The sequence below is a fragment of the Schistocerca gregaria genome, chromosome 2, assembly GCF_023897955.1.
Source record: "Schistocerca gregaria isolate iqSchGreg1 chromosome 2, iqSchGreg1.2, whole genome shotgun sequence".
Lineage (NCBI taxonomy): Eukaryota > Metazoa > Arthropoda > Insecta > Orthoptera > Acrididae > Schistocerca > Schistocerca gregaria.
The window spans coordinates 328,929,873-328,951,188 of record NC_064921.1 but is presented as its reverse complement, the minus strand read 5'-3'; the positions used below and the strand labels follow the sequence as shown (position 1 = coordinate 328,951,188).

At 39.7% G+C, this 21,316-nt stretch overlaps 1 protein-coding gene across 13 annotated transcripts in view; it reads left to right on the top strand.

The window, feature by feature from the left end:
- LOC126336976 (mitogen-activated protein kinase kinase kinase kinase 5) overlaps window positions 1–21,316 on the top strand; it is a 290,756-nt gene that overhangs the window by 47,493 nt on the left and 221,947 nt on the right. For all 13 annotated transcript variants that reach the window (XM_050001210.1, XM_050001206.1, XM_050001199.1 and 10 more), the window contains exons 4-6: window positions 11,977–12,080; window positions 19,296–19,424; window positions 19,563–19,744. In XM_050001210.1, the coding sequence (XP_049857167.1) occupies window positions 11,977–12,080; window positions 19,296–19,424; window positions 19,563–19,744 (415 nt within the window). The remainder of the gene's footprint in view (window positions 1–11,976; window positions 12,081–19,295; window positions 19,425–19,562; window positions 19,745–21,316) is intronic.

Below are 21,316 nucleotides of genomic sequence, written 5' to 3'. Positions count from 1 at the left end.
GTCCCATAACCAAGGTCTGTTTTTCCTGAGAAGATTGAGTAAAACATAAATTTTCATAAGTTGGTAGTTGGTTAGGGATGAATTTTCTGAAAAATGAGATTAGGCCTAAATATGCCTTTAACTGTTACTTTTTCGAGGAACAGGGCAGTTCCTAATGGCATGAAGTTTTTTAGGATCTGCAGAGTGTATTCTGAAGAGATTGTGTGTCCTAAAAATTTTACCTTTTCTTCTCCGAAATTAGATTTCTGGAGATATGCTGTTGCTCCTTATTTGGAAAAGCGGCTCAATATTTGTTCAGTTAATCTTAAGCGTTCTGCCCAAGTGGGTACAGCGACTAGAAGGTCTTGTATCACCCTGTCCAGTGGAGAGATAAATACACCTTCACTTATGTTAAATGCAAATGGTAATACTTGAAATTCGAAGCTTCTGCCCCTATATTCAAAGGCAGTATAATTCCGACTTTCTTCCTGTATTTTATTTGCAAATATGAAGACCGGAGGTCGACTATAGTAAGAAATTTAGCATCATGGAATTTCATAAGCTGTTCCTCTAAATTGTCTGGACAAGTTCGGACTGGTACAATAATCTTATTAATGTTACATGCATTGAGTACCAAGTGCACTTTGCCATCCGGCTTACTCGCGGCCAAAATAGGACTACAATGCCATTTAAGCATCCTGTTAATCTCTTTTCTTACCGCTTCCCTCTTTGACCATGGTATAGGGTGTGAGGTAGAACACAAAGTTTCATGAGGATATACTTCCATTTTGTACATAAAATCCATAATGATACCATCTTTTTTTAAATACATGTATATAAGCAGGTATGAGTTCACTAAGTTCCGCTTGCTGTTCTTGAGACAAGCACTTCGATTCACTTACCTTTGTCCTTATTGTGTCAACGTTTACTTCTTCTGCTGCCGACTGTTCGTTATTGCATGTGTTTACAAACATAACTATGGGATTTACCAATTGCACTTCAAAGTCGTAACTTCAGTCTTATGTCTATTAGTACTTCCCCTGATTAGGCCTATTACGAATAATTGGTTATTTACAGTGAAATGACATTGGCCCTTTCCTACACTAATTTGTACTTGGTATGTCCTATCATATCCACATCGATTAAACACACAACAATTAATTTCTCTACTATCAAAAAATTGCATCGTACAAAAAAACTGTCCTAATTGGATGGGAATTAAGTCTTGTATTTTGACTCCTTATGATTTCTGACCACTGGCAGTTTTTACCTTGCAGTGTGGGTATATGACGACATTTCTTCAGTTCTTGAAAGAATCCCTGTGACATAAAATTAATCGTAGCACCTGTGTCAAGCACCATGGGTACAAGGTCAAATATTTTGGCTTTAGTAGTAGCTTGCACCTTGCTCTCTGTCAAGTTTTTCCATGTACCTCGTTACTTTGATATAGATCATTTTTCACATCACTACCATGATTGTATCTGATAAAGCAAGTGTCGATCGAGCTCGTTCCTCCACTCTCCTCCAAGGTCACAGAACGGGGGCCTATCACGATTGGTTCGAGTTTTCCGACATCGGTCTATGGGTTAGGCATGGCTTCTACTATATGATCTGTTGGTGTTTGATTACACGAGTGAGTGTCCTGTGAGGCTCTTGACTGCAATTCTCTTTGCCTTTGTGCCTTATTCAGCATATGTGCATTGCTTTGTTTGCCAAATACTGCTGTCTGTCGATTATTAGGCTGTATGGTATTGTTTTGTGTTTGCCAAGCAATCGGCTAATTATTGCTGGTATTGTACAGGCTGGGGATATGCTACTTGCCTGTTGTAGTTGTTTTTGTTAAATTTTTGCCCATTTTTTTTATATTCACCCTTGAATTTACGGCTTTGTCCTTTGGCGTTGTGATTACTGTTACCATAGGTCTGTGTGGGGTAAGGTTGCCATCCGTTTTGTACTGCGAATCTGTTGTTCACTTGTTGGTCCATGAATCTCTGTGACACTATCTGCGTATTAACAGGCTTGGGTTGTACTGGCCTCTTTTCGTATATCGAATCTATTGAGTTCATTACAGATAGAAAGCACTTGGTGTAATGTTCTGGCATGGTAATGAGTTTTTCCCTAATGTGGGCAGGAAGATGGCTCTAAAATTTTCAGCACATCTATTTGAGATACTGGGTTTGTCCAGTATCTGGTTTTATTCAAATATTGTTCAAAATAGCCCCTTGCACTCCCTTATTTGCTATTGAATGTAGCTGGGTTGACTACTTCACGTCTGAGCCTCTCTTGCACAGCCTCAGACCAATATTTATCTAGAAAGGCTGTCTTGAACTGTTCATAGTAGTGGCAACATTCTGTTACATCCATAGCCCATAGCAGAACGTCACCCTGTGTGTCTCCAACAACAAATCTAATTTTCTGGGCTTCAATCCAGGTATGAGGTAAAACATTTCGAAATGCTCTGATAAACACCACGGGGTTTGTTCTTTTCCCTTCATAGGTAAATACCGGATATTGTCAATGCCTAAGTAGTCCCTCATCTGCAAGTACTGTTGACAATCATGCCATGCTGTCAGTGACAGGCGTGTTTGTGTTCGCTTGTGGCGTAGCGCTTGGCAATTGCATTTGTTTGACAGGTACAGCTGCCGGCAAGTGTTGTTGCATTCTGCAACCTTCACTATTTTCCTTCGAAGTGCTAGCCCTGTATTGAGGGTAACCAGTGAAAGTATCCAACTACTCAAAAAGCATGTGTTTGTTTTCTGTCAAATGTTGTTATGGAATGTCAGTAGTTTTAGAAATACTGCCTCGTAACCTATCCCCTGCTTTCCTTAAACCTGAATCTATTTTAGCTAGAATTGACTTTCTTTCTCCTTTAGAGCTTCTGCTACAGTATCTACAAAAATTTTGCACTCTGACACTACCTTTTCAGCAAGGGTGCTACCCTTATCCAGCATCCCGGCTTCAGATTTTACAGTTATTCCCTTTATATCTGCAAGGATCTTATCTCTCTGTTTATTGGCAAATTTTGACTCTAAACTTAACTGGTCTACTCGTAGACTTAACTTTCTTACTTCCGTAGGTAAGTTTTGCATACGCCTTGCGGCTCGCCGACTGCGTCTGTCACAATTTTTACTGGCGCATCTGCTTGGGAATGCGTGTTCTGAATTTGAGAATATGCTTCACTAAGGTTTTGTAATTCACCTGCAGGTTGTTCCTGTTTATTGTCTATCAATGATACATTTTCTATTAATGTATTTATATTGCGGGACATGTCGGTAATTATTTCGTGTTTTAGTTGTTTACCCAGCTCGGTAAATTCCCGTATTGTTCATCAGATAATTCAGTGCGTATAGTTTTGCTCATCTCACCGAACCATTGACTAATATTGTTTTTGAACTCATTAAATGCCTGATTTTGCTGTTTTTGCTGTTGTCCTTTATTTTCCCGATATTTCGTGAACTGCTGTGGCATACCCTTAATTTGTTTCCTTACACTGTCCTGGAATTACTGTTTGTTTGTAAACTGTTGTGTTGCATGAGTTGTGGCAGATTTTAGTATTTACATTGATTTTAACAAACTGTTTCCTCTTCTTGCATTCGCGGCGTAATGAGCAATTAATCAAAGGAAGTTTTGCTGTCAAGCGCTTCAGTTTCACTATTTGAAAATATGTTTCCTGGTGAGAACTGAGAAACTGTCTCATTGAGCGCCATAAAGGTGACATCATGATTAGTTATATTACTAGTGTCATTATTTTTTGACAGTGGGACGCCAAGCTCAATGTTTCGGTTGCCTTCTACCAGTTCATGTGTTGGCGCGCTACCTTCAACTGTTGCCAAGCTCAGATCTCTGACATCTTGGCATATTGTATTAAATCACGTCACGTCATTATTCCACTGATACTTCTGAAATAATGTTCTTCAAATTCTCTATTTATGTACATGGTATCATTAACCGCTATATCAGTAATTCATTAATATTGGTACTGTGTATGCAACTACTATCATGTGTTTTTGCATTATGAAAAACTTTTAATTTTATTCTCTTAAAATATTGCCAATGGTTGATTTTATCATCTATTTGTGCTTTTAACGTGGATATATGTGCATTTTTGTTTCACTTGAATTTTCCCCTTAAGCAGCTACCTGTAAATAAATAAAAAATAGTAAAAAAGAAAGAAACTATGAGACCATAACCAGTGAACAATGACACACAACAAACAACTGTCACATCTAAAAGGAAGGCAATATTTTTTGGACATTTAATAACACGCTTCAAGGCTGGTGTGGGGCAGAAGACAGCCAGGGAAGGACTGTTTCCCCATTCCCTCCACCTCATTCCTTGCAAGAATTCTTCTCAGCTGCCTACTGTACATCCATGCGTATCCGTCTCACTTCCCTGAGGAATGAACTAATAGTTCGAAAGTTAGGATACTTTGTGTAATTGTGTATGTAGTTGTAGGTAGAGCTGAATAGTTCATCTCTCGTAAATACTGGCCAGCAATCATATCTCATCTTAAAAAATGCAGGGAGTGGTGTTTCTTGCTACAACCACACAGTGGCTGACACAGCAGAAAAAACTGTGATGTAAAAACTATTTCCTGCAGAAGCTCAAATCACCTGTTTTAGTGATTAGAATATTGTCTACAGCTGGCACCAGTTATATGCTGAAATTTACTTACTATCTGTTCATTTATTCTTTGAAGTCATGCGAAATAGTATCAGGAACAAATTAGAAAGTGTATTTTTAGCTAAAAAGTAAGAATTACACATGTGGCTTGTACTTGATGCAAATTAATTTATCTCGTTTGATCTTTAATGAACTGGAGTTTCTTACACTTACATCACAGTGCATCTATTCACTAATGAGATGAATGATCCATGGTATGAACTTGTTAAAAAAGATTAGAATCATGCATTCAGTGTGCACAATTTAGAGGAACATTCCCTATGTTTTCAAAAGAAATTCTAAAGGTTCTCAGCCTGACAGAAATGTCAGTAATGCGACCATAATATTATGATCTTTGGAAAGCAAGTCTCCTTAGATGGCATTCTGTATAGGCTTAGAGACACACACATCTAGTTTTTGCTTGTAGCAATTGTGTAAGCAGTCAACTGTAATAGATACAGGATGTCCCAGGAGGAATGGTCAAATATAAGAGATATGACAGGAGTGACAATTCGAAGCAAAACGTTTAGTAAACATGGGCATTAAAATGCATACCTTAATTTTTTGGGCTTCACTGTCAGCTGTCATCCGATATGATTTGGCACTATGGTCAGATGATGTCTGACACATTTCGAGTATTGTGCTATAAATAATATATGAGAAGAATGCAATGAGTAGAGAAATTAAATTGGAAAGAGATAAGAGGTATGAGCCCTTCTTTATCTTGGTGCTGTGAAACAAATCTCTCCCACTGTGACCTCTTTGGTTTCCATATTTTGGGAGGAGGCAATACGAACCAAAACAAAAAAAATTGCTCTAAAACTCATACCTTAAGAGCTATGAGAACTTGTTCAACAGAATAGATAGTTTCACAGTAGTAAAGATGAACAAGTGCTCCTTGCTCATAAGGTACAAATTTTGGAGTCCATGTTAACTGCACTTTTTTCCTTGTTTTGATCGATACTATCACCTCCAAAAATAAAGCAAGCAAAGAGCTTGGAGTAGAAGAGATTTGTCGCACAGTATCGAAGATGTAGTAGTGCTCATAGCTCTTAAGGTATGCATTTTTAGAGCCTATGTTTAGTAAACAATTTGATTCGAATGATCATTCCTGTCATATCCGTGAAAAGTGGCCATTCATCTTGGGACATCCTGTATAATGAAAAACAGATCAAATTTATTTACTAACTGTGATGAAAGTTCTTCGTCTTTGAAGGAAGTAACTACGAAAAAGGAGTTGGATTTGAAGTGAAAGAATTCTTCTCCTTCATTTTCAATAGTTAAAAAGTGGACTCCTAAATTTAAGAACATACAAGAAGCCATTGAAGATGGGGATTGAGATTTGGCAAAAAATTGCAGGGTGTATTGACACACAACAGTGGAGGTATGTGTGCTTATTGCTGTTACAAATATTGTGGTGTACCGTGTGTCCACCATATGTTGCGTAAAGTTTCGGGTATTTCAAAGTTTGTACTTGATGGATACTGGTAACCATAATTTGGAACATTGTTGTGAATATTACTCATGATTGTTTAAACCTGCAAAAGACAAAAGTGCAGTAAAGAAAGGCAAAAAAATGTCTTCACTTGTTAGGAAAAGGCATGGGGACTATTTTATGGGAGTCTTATAGCACGATACTTAAAGTTTACCTTAGCAAGAGCAGAACCATCATCAGAGAATGTTATGTTACACTACCAGATGATATGAAAAATACCGTTTAGACTAAATGTTCACTGTTCACTATGATAGTACCCTCTAATATACACTGCATATTGTCGGTGTACAACTTTAAGACTTCTGCATTTGCAGTGTATTTGACTCCCAGGATTACTTTATGTTCGGAAACCTGAAGAAATTACTAGGCAAACAAAAATTCACATCAGCTAATAAGGTTGAACCTGAGACAGACACCTGTTTTACACTTTAGGACAAATATTATTTTACTGAGTAAGAGTATTATTATTATTATTATTATTATTATTATTATCATCCTTTTCTCAGATGTTATGTTATTATTATTATTATTATTTTTTTTTTTTTTATCTCGGACGTTATGTCTGGTCAGAAGTAGAAAGTGACGTGGACCTTGATCAAGCGTGACTTCCTTTTAACTGTACGGTATATGTTATATTGCATTTAGGAACTTTCGGGTAATTGAACATGTATCAATAATTACGGATTTCTGTAGTTGTATATATAAGTTTGGGTGTAGCTGTATTGCATTGAGGTACTGGTGGATATTGTGTGGTATGACTCCTGTAGTTGATAGTATAATTGGTATAATGTCAACTTTATCCTGATGCCACATATCCTTGACTTCCTCAGCCAGTTGCATGTATTTTTCAATTTTTTCTCCTGTTTTCTTTTGTATATTTGTTGTATTGGGTATGGATATTTCAATTAGTTGTGTTAATTTCTTCTTTTTATTGGTGAGTATGATGTCAGGTTTGTTATGTGGTGTTGTTTTATCTGTTATAATGGTTCTGTTCCATTATAATTTGTATTCACCATTCTCCAGTACATTTTGTGGTGCATACTTGTATGTGGGAACGTGTTGTTTTATAAGTTTGTGTTGTAAGGCAAACTGTTGATGTATTATTTTTGCTACATTGTCATGTCTTCTGGGGTATTCTGTATTTGCTAGTATTGTACAACCGCTTGTGATGTGATCTACTGTTTCTATTTGTTGTTTGCAAAGTCTGCATTTATCTGTTGTGGTATTCTTGTGATTTCTTTTTCCAATTTACTTTCTTCGTATCTGTTGATATTATGTGATCAAAAGGGTTGTAGAAGTGGTTATGAAATTGCAGTGGTGTTGCCGATGTATTTATATGAGTGATTGGTTTGTGTATTTTGCTAGTTTCTGCTTGTTCTAGAAAGAATTTTCTTAAATTGTCTACCTGTCCATAATGTAGATTTTTTGTGTCGATAAATCCCCTTCCTCCTTCCTTTCTGCTTAATGTGAATCTTTCTGTTGCTGAATGTCTGTGATGTATTCTATATTTGTGGCATTGTGATCGTGTAAGTGCATTGAGTGCTTCTAGGTCTGTGTTACTCCATTTCACTACTCCAAATGAGTAGGTCAGTATTGGTATAGTATAAGTATTTATAGCTTTTGTTTTGTTTCTTGCTGTCAATTCTGTTTTCAGTATTTTTGTTAGTCTTTGTCTATATTTTTCTTTTAGTTCTTCTTTAATATTTGTATTATCTATTCCTATTTTTTGTCTGTATCCTAGATATTTATAGGCATCTGTTTTTTCCATCGCTTCTATGCAGTCTTTATTATTATTATTTTATTATTTATTATTATTATTATTATTATTATTATTATTATTATTATTATTATTATTATTATTATTATAGTGTGTTAAATATTATTTATATTGTTTTCATCGTTACAAGGATACATCAAAAGTAAGTTACACATGTCGTCCTGCCAGAAGACATTTCGCAACAGAAGAGGCACATTGACAGAAGAGATTACATGTTCTGGGTTTCCTGCAGACATAGTTTTGCTGCAGTATGGATAGAAGGTGCATCACAGAGAGGGAGTGAAATGATGCAGTAACTAGAAACATAGTTCAGAGTTGAAGTTCAATTCTCCTAGGCAGAAATGTCTAAATTGCACTCAGATTCACCATGAAATTCTGGCAGTATATTGACCAAATGCGGTGACACATGCTACTGTAGTGAAATGGTGCCAGCAATTTGACTAAGGCTGTGCACATGTGTGGGTGACGCTGATTGGGAACGAAGGCCATCAACTTCGATCACAGACATCAACGACCAGACAAATGAGGAATAAATTCTCAAAAATTTCAGATTTTCTGATGATTTTGATGTTCACACAGTGGTTGCAGAGTGGCTCTGTGATCAAAGAGCAGATTTCTGTCATCAAGGAATTAAATGATTGGTACAATGTTCCGACTGCTCTTTACAGAGTCTAGGTGGAATTTATTGAAAAATAATATCGCGTCTGTGTCACTTGGAAGTGTAGTCCAGCATTCAGTAAAAGTTACTTGGTCTGCCGTAATAATGTGTAACTTACTATTTGAAGTCCTTTCATATTTTAGTTCTGGAATTACATATGGCAAAGTTTTGTTGTTCTGATTTTTATTCTGTGTTTTTAAATTATGAATGTAGTGAGTATGTTAAACTTGTATGAATATTATGATGAAAAGTCCTGGTATTGAATTCAAATAATAGAGTGGGTAAAGGTAATAATTAACTGTATAGTTGAGACATTGAATGATTGATGGGGCCCATAAATAAGACTGAAATTGTTTCCAAACTTGCAGACAATATTTCCCATCACACGTATCTACGAGGGGCATTTGAAAAGTCTGTGCAAAAATAAAAACTCTTACATATTTGGGGTAAACCTTCTTTATTTTTTGACATAGTTTCCTTTTAGACTTATACACTTCGTCCAACGCTGTGCTAACTTGTTGATCCCTTCCGAATAATAGCAATTGTCCGAGTCTGCAAAATAGCTATTAGTTGCTGCAATCACCACCTCGTTTGAATAAAATCTTTGTCCCGTCAGCCATTTCTTCAAATTGGGAAACAAATGGTAGTCCGAGTGAGCCAAATCTGAAGAATAGGGGGGATGTGAAACGAGTTGGAATCCTGTTTCCATTAATTTTGCGCCCACAACTGCTGAGGTGTGTGCTGGTGCATTGTCTTGATGGAAAATAACTTTTTTGGGGTCCAATCGCCGGCATTGTTCGTGCAGCTTGGTTTTCAAACGGTCCAATAATGGTGAATAATATAGTTTCACCCTTTTCCACATAGTCAATGAGGGATATCGCTTGCAAATCCCAAAAGATAGTCGCCATCACCTTTCCAGCTGAAGGAATGGTCTTTGCCTTTTTTGGTGCAGATTCTTCCTTGGTAACCCATTGTTTAGATTGCTGTTTGGTCTAAGGAGTATAGTAATGTATCTATGTTTCATCCACAGTGACGAAATGATGCTTAACATCCTGCGGATTCTTCCTGAACAGCTGCAAACCATCCTTGCAACACTTCACATGATTCCATTTTTGGTCAAGCACGAGCAATTGCGGAACCCATCTTGCGGATAGCTTTCTCATGTCCAAATGTTTATGAAAAATTTTACACTCCTGGAAATTGAAATAAGAATACCGTGAATTCATTGTCCCAGGAAGGGGAAACTTTATTGACACATTCCTGGGGTCAGATACATCACATGATCACACTGACAGAACCACAGGCACTTAGACACAGGCAACAGAGCATGCACAATGTCGGCACTAGTACAGTGTATATCCACCTTTCGCAGCAATGCAGGCTGCTATTCTCCCATGGAGACGATCGTAGAGATGCTGGATGTAGTCCTGTGGAACGGCTTGCCATGCCATTTCCACCTGGCGCCTCAGTTGGACCAGCGTTCGTGCTGGATGTGCAGACCGCGTGAGACGACGCTTCATCCAGTCCCAAACATGCTCAATGGGGACAGATCCGGAGATCTTGCTGGCCAGGGTAGTTGACTTACACCTACTAGAGCACGTTGGGTGGCACGGGATACATGCGGACGTGCATTGTCCTGTTGGAACAGCAAGTTCCCTTGCCGGTCTAGGAATGGTAGAACGATGGGTTCGATGACGGTTTGGATGTACCGTGCACTATTCAGTGTCCCCTCGACGATCACCAGAGGTGTACGGCCAGTGTAGGAGATCGCTCCCCACACCATGATGCCGGGTGTTGGCCCTGTGTGCCTCGGTCGTATGCAGTCCTGATTGTGGCGCTCACCTGCACGGTGCCAAACATGCATACGACCATCATTGGCACCAAGGTAGAAGCGACTCTCATCGCTGAAGACGACACGTCTCCATTCGTCCCTCCATTCACGCCTGTCGCGACACCACTGGAGGCGGACTGCACGATGTTGGGGCGTGAGCGGAACACGGCCAAATGGTGTGCGGGACCGTAGCCCAGCTTCATGGAGACGGTTGCGAATGGTCCTCGCCGATACCCCAGGAGCAACAGTGTCCCTAATTTGCTGGGAAGTGGCGGTGCGGTCCCCTACGGCACTGCGTAGGATCCTACGGTCTTGGCGTGCATCCGTGCGTCGCTGCGGTCCGGTCCCAGGTCAACGGGCATGTGCACCTTCCGCCGACCACTGGCGACAACATCGATGTACTGTGGAGACCTCACGTCCCACGTGTTGAGCAATTCGGCGGTACGTCCACCCGGCCTCCCGCATGGCCACTATACGCCCTCGCTCAAAGTCCTTCAACTGCACATACGGGTCATGTCCACGCTGTTGCGGCATGCTACCAGTGTTAAAGACTGAGATGGAGCTCCGTATGCCACGGCAAACTGGCTGACACTGACGGCGGCGGTGCACAAATGCTGCGCAGCTAGCGCCATTCGACGGCCAACACCGCGGTTCCTGGTGTGTCTGCTGTGCCGTGCGTGTGATCTTTGCTTGTACAGCCCTCTCGCAGTGTCCGGAGCAAGTATGGTGGGTCTGGCACACCGGTGTCAATGTGTTCTTTTTTCCATTTCCAGGAGTGTATGTACCCGTTTATTCGAGATGCCCACAGCACTAGCAATCTCACGCACCTTAACTCTTCTGTCATCCATCACCATATCATGGATTTTATCAATGATTTCTGGAGTCATAACCTCCACAGGGCATCCAGAACGTTCAGCGTCAATTGTGCCCATATCGCATCTCCAAAAATTTTGAAACCGTTTATAAACTGTTCTAATCGAAGGTGCAGAGTCACCTTAATGTTTATCAAGCTTCTCTGTAGTCCCTGAGGCGTTTTGCATTTCATAATGTAATGGTTAATCACCACATGAAATTCTTCTTCATCCATTTTTTGACAATCACACGACCTCCTTGATTCACACGAATGCCAAACACAAAGAAATAGACCAATATGGCTGAAACTTGGTGTGTGTTCTTTCCAGAGATGCTACTAACTAAACATGACCTCAATATGCCGTCTCTAGGACTTTGCATGGACTTTTCAAACACCGCTTGTAATGGGAACAACAACAACAATAATACACACACACACACACACACACACGTGGTCCAGGCCACCTACATGCATCCCAACTATGCCTGTAAGCTACTCAGTGCCTCATCTGTACAGTGACTGGTTACTCCTTCCATTATTTGAAATTTGTATGAAAGTCAATGAAAAAAGCAGTGAAAGATAAAACAGAAAACAGTAACTAACTCATTGTCCTGAGCTACACATAGGGCATTTCTAAGAATATTGCTCTGCCATTTATTTCATGTTTTCTTAAAGTACTGTCATGTATGTTGAATTAATAATGTTATAAATGCCTTCTTAGTTACAGGGCCACTTACTGAACAGCAGATAGCATATATGTGCAGAGAAACCTTACATGGTCTTGCTTACCTGCACAGCATGGGAAAAATGCATAGAGATATTAAGGTATTATTTTAATTGTATTTTAAGTTAACGAAATCCTGTTTAGATTATTATGTAACACTAAATTGAAATTTATTCATACTTTATTAACAGTATTATCAAAAGGGTATATTGCTTCTCACCATATAGAGGAGACATTGAATATCAAAGAAGCACAATAAATACTACTATACATTTTAGCTTTCAGCCTAAAGACCTTCTTCTTGACTCAGTTGGTCACATCGGCCAGAGACAGTTGTCATTGCATGCGAGTTGTGCTTGTGTGAATGTGGGCGTTTTTTCACTACAGAACAATGCCTTGTAGCTGAAAGTTAAAATGTATAGCAGTCTTTTCATTGTGCCTGTCTGTGACATCACAGAATAATGTAGATAGAGAGGTACAAATTGACACACATGCTTGGAATGACATGGGGTTTTATTAGAACCAAAAAAATACTTAAGTTCAAAAAATGTCCGACAGATGGCGCTTCCTCTGTTGAGAATAGCAATAATTAGCATAACAATGTAAGACAAAGCAAAGATGATGTTCTTTACAGGAAATGCTCAATATGTCCACCATCATTCCTCAACAATAACTCTAGTCGAGGAGTAATGTGAACAGCACTGTAAAGCATGTCCGGAGTTATGGTGAGGCATTGGCGTCGGATGTTGTCTTTCAGCATCCCTAGAGATGTCGGTCAATCACAATACACTTGCGCCTTCAGGTGACCCCATAGCCAATTATCGCACAGACTGAGGTCTAGGGACATGAGAGGCCAAGCATGACAAAAGTGGCGGCTGAGCACACGATCATCACCAAACGACACTTGCAAGAGATCTTTCACACGTCTAGCAATATGGGATGGAGCACCATCCTGCATAAACACCATACATTCCAGCAGGTGTTTATCAACCAGGCTGGGGATGATGCAATTCTGTAACATATCGGTGTACCTCTCACCCGCCACGGTAGCAATTACAAAAACAGAATCACGCATTTCCTCGAAGAAAAAAAAGGCTCGATAATGGTAGATGTGGTAAATCCAACCCAAACTGTGACTTTCTCATCGTGCAATGGAGTTTCCATGACAATTTTAGGATTTTCAGCAGTCCAAATTCTTCAGTTGTGGGCGTTGACAGACCCTCGGAGCGTGAAATGAGCTTCGTCGGTCCACAACAGGTTACCCAACCAATTGTCATCTTCCGCCATCTTTTGAAATGCCCACACCGCAAATGCCCTCCGCTTCACTAAATCACCAGGTAACAGTTCATAATGCTGATGGATTTTGTACGGATAGCATCGGAGGGTACGCCTAAGTGCTAACCAAATAGTAGTGTATGGAATGCCAGTGCGACGTGCGACTGCATGAGCGCTGACTTCCCATGCATAGACGAACTCGCTACAGTCTCCATTTCTTCCTGAACTATGTCAACAGCATTACGCCTTGTGCTCAGTCGGCCACTACGTGGTCTATCATCTAAACAACCCGTGGCTTCGAACTTCGAAATCATTCTCGCCACAGCTGCATTTGTCAACGGACCTTTATCCATTCGAATCCCCTTCCTATGGCGATAGGATCGTAACGCTGAACTAGCACATTCCCCATTCTGATAATACAGCTTCTCTAAAAGTGCCTTTTCAGGTAACGTCAACATGCTGCAACTGCTGGCACATCTGATTCTCTCCCTCATTACAGCTCCTTTTATACACGATTGTCATGCGCAGTCACTGACATTTTGCTGTCCAGCGCCATCTGTCGGACATTTTGTGAACTTCGGTGTTTTTTTTTATAAAACCCCAAGTCATTCCAACCATGTGTGTTAATTTTTACCTCTCTATCTACATTATTCCGTGGTTTATTAAGTTTTCAAATTTATACTGACTTTTTGACCACCCGGTACATTTTATACTTCACATACATGTATAGCCAAAGTCTAAAGATTTATAATATCCCCCATTTTGTAGGCTTCTGAAGGTGACAAATTAATTTGCCAGAATTGGTGAAGCATAATAAAACTGTATTTACAACTGAGACTGAAATTTATCCTAAAAAGTTTTAATTTATTGTGGTTACCCACATTTTCATGTGATCAGCTATTAGTGACTATGTTGATGAGCTGGGCTGGAAATGTTTTGCTCTTAACAGACCTTAGAAATCATATAATGTTTAAAGGTGATTGATTTCTTGCAAGTTTTTTTGTACGATTTTCGAAAATTCATGTCTAGGCATTGAGCTTCTAATGCTGTAAGAATGAAGAAAAGCAAAGGGGTCCAGTCCAGTAGGTTTCCTTGCAAATACTTCAGTTTTTAAAAAGACAATCTGTACAGGGCGGACAAGAAGTCACTGTACCCCCAAGTATCGAATGCTAATTGATTTGATTTGTTTTATTGTAAGTATTTACTTATGTGTCAAGTGTATCATATATCGGTATATTCCACATCATGGTGTAAACACATTTCCACACACCTCCATGTTGTTCTTGATATATTTTTGGGCATGTATGGTGTTATAGAGGAAAATGAATCCTCAACAGCAGTGTGCAGTTGTTCTTTTGTAGCATAAAAATGTGCAGATACATGTCTTAATGACTCCCCACAGTTAGTCGTCAGGTGTGGTGCGGTCAGGATTTCTTGGTGACGATTTCAAGGGAGCTGGTGTTGCTGATGCCATTCACAGTCCCTTCAAAAAAGGACATTCCAAGCAGATGCTGTGATGTCATTGCTCCCCATATCTTTACATAAGGCAGATTCCTTTCTAACTGTGTAATGAAGATTCTCTTTTTTCCAAATAACAATATTTTAATATGTGAGCTGAAGTGAATGGCACATTCATCTGCAAACTTAACCTTGGTATGGTCCACTGCATTTGGAAATTGAGTTAACAAAGCACAGCATGCTGAAACATGCTTCTTCTGGGCTGTATCCAATAACTTGTTTATGAATTTTGGTTGAAAAAGTCTGACATTAAGACCTTTTTTCTTGTGATCCTGCATTCTTGTCCTTGGTATACCTAGTTCTGAAGCATGTTTACGTCTTGACTTCTTAGGAGCTCATTCAGTCAAAGCAGAGACTCTGGCACATGTTTCTCCTTGTGTCTTCTTCCCTCCAATCCATGGCATATCTTTAACACTGCCAAAAGCAAAAACACATCTTTACCAATCAAGAAATGTTGCTTTTTGCTATGAAGAGTTGGTAAATCTTTGCTGGAATGCACCCATAATCTATCTCATTATCTGCCCTGTGTGATGTCGTTAATGCACCCACAAGTCACTAAACGCTCCTCTGTAGTGCAAGTATAACAGCTCACATATGTCACAACTACACATTAAAACTCGACTGCAACAACATAAGAAGTAACCTACATAAAACATTTGATACTGAACAAGGAACAAGAACAACATATGACCAACTTTCAGGAAGCATTCCACACATGTAGAGGAAGACATGGGTCCAGAAGTGCTTTATTTCCATATTGGAGCTCAGGTTATACATCTCCTCAACACATTGATCAAAAGAACCACACAGGAAAAAAATGTATCAGGACAATATGAAACATTTTACCAGATGAAATGTTCAAAATTCCGTCCATTAACAAGGGTACATGCAACAGCCTACCATCACATTGAATTCCTGGTGCACTGATGTATCACTGGAGAATTATATATTGTTTCACAGTCTTACACAACATGGGCACTAAGACTGTGCATCTTGTACTGGGATTCTGTACACAAGAACTTTCAAATGCCTGCACAAATAAGTCTAGAGGATTTAGGTTCAGAGAGCATGAAAACCAAGGGATTGATCCAGCTCTATCCATCCATTCATTGCAGAATGGTATTGTCTACAAACATTAATATTAAAATTAGGAGGAGCTCTGTTGTGCACAAAGTAAATATGTTGTGTCATTCACAAAAGTACGTGTTCTAGTAGGACAGATAGAGTATTCTCTAAAAAAGCATGGTAAGTTTCTCCATTGTGCCTAGGTGGAAGAATGTGACACTCTAACAGTCGCCAACAGTGCTGACACAAGTTTTGACTGAAAATCCTTGTTGATGACATGATTGCACAGTTTCATGAGGATTTTTAGCTGCCATATGGGCCGATAATGAAAATGTACTTACTGATCATGTTGAAATGAAGCCTCATCTGTGAAAAACTCATTTGCACCAAAATTAGGGTTGACATATTGTTGAATGAACCATTTACAGAAGTGTACCCATGCAGGAAAATCAGCTGCTGACATGCCTGCACATGCTGTACATGTTATGGATACAGCAGGTTCTCATGTAGCACTCTCCAGACGATCATGTGGTCACCATTACTTGTTGTAGCTAATTGTCTTATGCTGACAATACGATGGTCATCAGTTGCTTGAAGAAGTTCTTTCCTGATTTGAGGTGTTCACTATCTAGGCCTCCCCCAGTTGTGAGTAGTAGGCTTAAACATCCCATGCTCCCCAAGACAGCGATTACATGCTTCAAATGTCCTCCAGTTTGGGCACAGTCTTTCTGGAAATCTCTCTCGATACAATCTTTGGGGTGCCGGTATTGTCTGCTAATCGAAAAAGTAAATGAGCATCTGCCAACTTCGCGTTTGAGTGCACTTCTACGAGGTGCATTCAAGTTCTAAGGCCTCCGATTTTTTTTTTCTCCGGACTGGAAAGAGATAGAAACATGCACATTGTTTTAAAATGAGGCCGTGTTCATTGTCAATACGTCCCAGAGATGGCAGCACCGTAAGGCAGATGGAATTTTACCACCAGCGGCGAGAATGAGAACTGTTTTAAATACTGAAAATGGGGATGTTTTCCTCACTTGAACAGCATGCAATCATTCGTTTTCTGAATTTGCATGGTATGAAATCAATTGAAATTCATTGACAGTTGAAGGAGACATGTGGTGATGGAGTTATGGATCTGTCGAAAGTGCGTTCGTGGGTGTGACAGTTTAATGAAGGCAGAACATCGTGTGACAACAAACCGAAACAACCTCGGGCTTGCACGAGCCAGTCTGACGACATGATCGAGAAAGTGGAGAGAATTGTTTTGGGGGATCGCCGAATGACTGTCGAACAGATCGCCTCCAGAGTTGGCATTTCTGTGGGTTCTGTGCACACAATCCTGCATGACGACATGAAAATGCGAAAACTGTCATCCAGGTGGGTGCCACGAATGCTGACGGACGACCACATGGCTGCCCGTGTGGCATGTTGCCAAGCAATGTTGACGTGCAACGACAGCATGAATGGGACTTTCTTTTCGTCGGTTGTGACAATGAATGAGACGTGGATGCCATTTTTCAATCCAGAAACAAAGTGCCAGTCAGCTCAATGGAAGCACACAGATTCACCGCCACCAAAAAAATTTCGGGTAACCGCCAGTGCTGAAAAAATGATGGTGTCCATGTTCTGGGACAGCAAGGGCGTAATCCTTACCCATTGCGTTCCAAAGGGCACTACGGTAACAGGTGCATCCTACAAAAATGTTTTGAAGAACAAATTCCTTCCTGCGCTGCAACAAAAACGTCTGGGAAGGACTGCGCGTGTGCTGTTTCACCAAGACAACACACCCGCAGATCGAGCTAATGTTACGCAACAGTTTCTTCTTGATAACTTTGAAGTGATTCCTCATGCTCCCTACTCACCTGACCTGGCTCCTAGTGACTTTTGGCTTTTTCCGACAATGAAAGACACTCTCTGTGGCCGCACATTCACCAGCCGTGCTGCTATTGCCTCAGCGATTTTCCAGTGGTCAAAAGAGACTCCTAAAGAAGCCTTCGCCGCTGCCCTGGAATCATGGCGTCAGTGTTGTGAAAAATGTGTACGTCTGCAGGGCGATTATGTCGAGAAGTAACGCCAGTTTCATCGATTTCGGGTGAGTAGTTAATTAGAAAAAAAATCGGAGGCCTTAGAACTTGAATGCACCTCGTATTACAGTGTATGGGAAACCAAGTCCTGATGAACACTAAACAGTTGGTGCTAAGTGCTTGCACAGTCCATGATGAACACACATCATTTGATGCTACATGCTTGATGCTAGTAGAGAACTGAGGTTTGTTGTATGTCAACACAAGCAATGAAGTGAGTCATATGTCAGCTTTTACCTCCATTCCATTAGAACAACAAACACTGGACGATGAACCTAAGAATGGTAACTTATTATATAGTCTAACCAAATGTATCCAAGAGTATATTTTGAACATTTTATCTAAGAAAACATCTTACGGAATGGTAATTCATTCTGTTTGTTTGTGTTTCCCATGAGGAATCTGATTATCAAGAGTAACATAGAAATAAAACTTTTCTGGACCCACATGTATATAACACATTTTATTCATGTGTGTGTGAGGAATGTTTCTTGAAAACTTGGCAATACATTGTTATTACACTCTGTATACTTGTTTCTTTATTGGAATGGCATGCTGTCACAAGAGAGAAGAGTTTTCATTAGAAAAATAATATGAATTATCATTTTAAACATTTTTTCTGTAAATTTTATCCAATATTGTAAAATCATGGTTATACATGACTACCCATCCTAGAAACAAAACTAAATGTTCACAAACCAAACTCGTGGATACTTTCTAGTAGCAAGGGTTCCCAGAATCATTTCTCTTGAAAGTTCAAAACTGTCTGCCACTCACCACAAAAGTAACGTGAGTTACCCTACCCCCGCCTCCTTTCCCTCCCTAATGCAGAGCTTTGGTACATGTGATCTTGGCAACCAGTTTATTGTTTTACGATCTTAATTATTTATTTGTACAATCTTTCGGATATAAGTTTTTGTCTCATTATATGTATAAATTAACTGAAGATAATACACTATTTGAAATGAGTCTCAACAATTAAGAATACATCACAGCAGATCTTTATTGGTTAGTAATGATGTTTCAAATATTTAGAAACCACGGAACAGTACTTGCAGAAAATATTGTGGACCTGTTATTTCCTTATTAGGGAATAGGTGTAAGACTTCTGCTTTTCCTGGTAGCAAGGTGAAGATGATATCACCAAAAGAAACCATTACCAAGTAACATAAGGAAAAAAAAAACTGTAGCTGCTTCTATACAAACAAGAAAAGCTGTACAGCTTGTTGAAAAGTTTCAGACATTAATTATTTCTAATACAAATTAAGGTGCTAATATGATCACATTTAGGTATACTCTTAGCTATTTTTCTTATACTGTTAGATACTTTTCATATATGTACTCTTATTCTGAAGTTGCGTTTTTGTTTTTAAGGGAGCCAATATTCTACTAACAGAAGCTGGTGATGTAAAACTGGCTGATTTTGGCGTTTCAGCACAAATAACTGCAACAATCAATAAAAGGAAATCTTTTATTGGGACTCCCTACTGGATGGCTCCAGAAGTGGGTATTAAACAAGGAGTGATTTTGTTAATTTGTGTTTAAAATATGTTATTTTAAGCAGACAGATTTGATTCTTCATTTTTGTTTGATATGCCTGCACAACCTCATAGTTTATCCTTTCCTTATTTGTTAATATAGGTTGCAGCTGTGGAAAGAAAGGGTGGATACAACCAACTGTGTGATATTTGGGCAGTTGGAGTGACTGCTATTGAGTTGGCAGAGCTCCAGCCTCCCATGTTTGACCTGCATCCCATGCGGGCTTTGTTCTTAATGTCAAAAAGTGGTTTCAAACCACCAACTTTAAAAGACAGAGATAAATGGTATGTTGCATACTCATTCTTCTAAATTAATTTTTTTCTTATTAGTATGGAGATGATAACAGATTTGAAATACATGACTGCATGATTCTGAATTGAAAATATTTCAGAGTAATATTGTTTTATAGGAAAAGAATAAAAATTGATAGCAGTGCAGTACCTAGTTTCAACATTATGTCTGTATTGTGTTGTTCAGTACTGGAAGAATTGTATCTTACATTTGACTATCAACCTTGAGGGGAAATGTCAGTTCTGTAATTCTAGGTAAGATCACAGTGGCTACATTTGATCATTTGATCATTCAGGATTCAAATCCCCACAGGGCCATCCTGATTTAGGTTTCTCGTGATTTGAGTTTTTTCTTTCAGGTGAATACTAGGACTGTTACTTTAAAAGTCCCCTGCCAGATTGTTAAAGGACATTTTGAAGTATTGCACCTCAGCCTTTTTTTTTTTTTTTTTTTTTTTTTTTTTTTTTTTTTTTTTTTTTTTTTTTTCCTCCCAAGTATTCAGTTAATTATAGCTTCGATGATTAGCCTATTTTGGCCTTACAAGCCATTTTCAAGTACAGTAGGTGCCAATGATTATATAATTGTTATTCTGTTATACAGTTATTATCCTGTTCACACCTTCAGCACTTGAAAATGGTCCGTCAGGGGCTCAGCATTTGTTTACTGGGTATGGACTTGGTACCTCCACCATTCCTGTGCTGGGGACTGGTAAGTGCTGCCAGTCCTCTGCCACCATAAGCTCTGGGCTTGCTTCTGGGCAGAGGGCAAGCTTCCCAGACACTGGCATTAAGCTGCTGTCATACCTGTACCTAAGCCTGGTAAGGACAAACACATTCCTTCTAGCTAACACCCCATTTTTCTCACCAGCTGCATTTGCAAGGTGATGGAACGTATGATTCGTGCCCAGCTGGTATGGTGGCTCGAGTCTCGCAATTTATGGACAACTGCACAGTGTGGATTTTGAACGCACCATTCTACAGTTGACCAAATCGTCACTTTATCCACCCGTAACCTGGATCGTTTTCTGTGGAAATACCAGACTGTAGCAGTTTTTTTCAAGTTGGAGAAAGCCTACAACGCCTGCTGGAGGACTGGTATCCTCTGTACTCTCTATACATGGACCTTCCAAGGCCGTATGCCTTGTTTCCTTCAGGAATTTTTGAAAGACAGAGTTTTTGAGGTACGTGTGGGTTGTCAGACACCCTCCTCCATCTGTGTCAGTCCCTTGTCCACTCACTGTACTATCGTCATGACTTTCTTCTCATCAGATATGCATGCTGTCCGTCTACCATGCACGGCCTCCCATCATTTGCTTCTTTCTTCAATGACTCCTTTGATCACCAGTATGTGGCACGTTCTTCTCTATTACCTCCTGTACTTCACTTTCGGCTCTTGCTCCGACAACTTAACTTCATGCTACGTGCACCTTTCTCAGTAGGTGTGAACCCTTTACCACCTTAGCTTTGTGCAGCGGCCCATGCTCACCTTGGCTTTCATTCGCTTCGCTTCGCCTTGCCTTGTCACCTTTCGTTTCATGACCTTCGTTTGTAACTTCATGATACTAC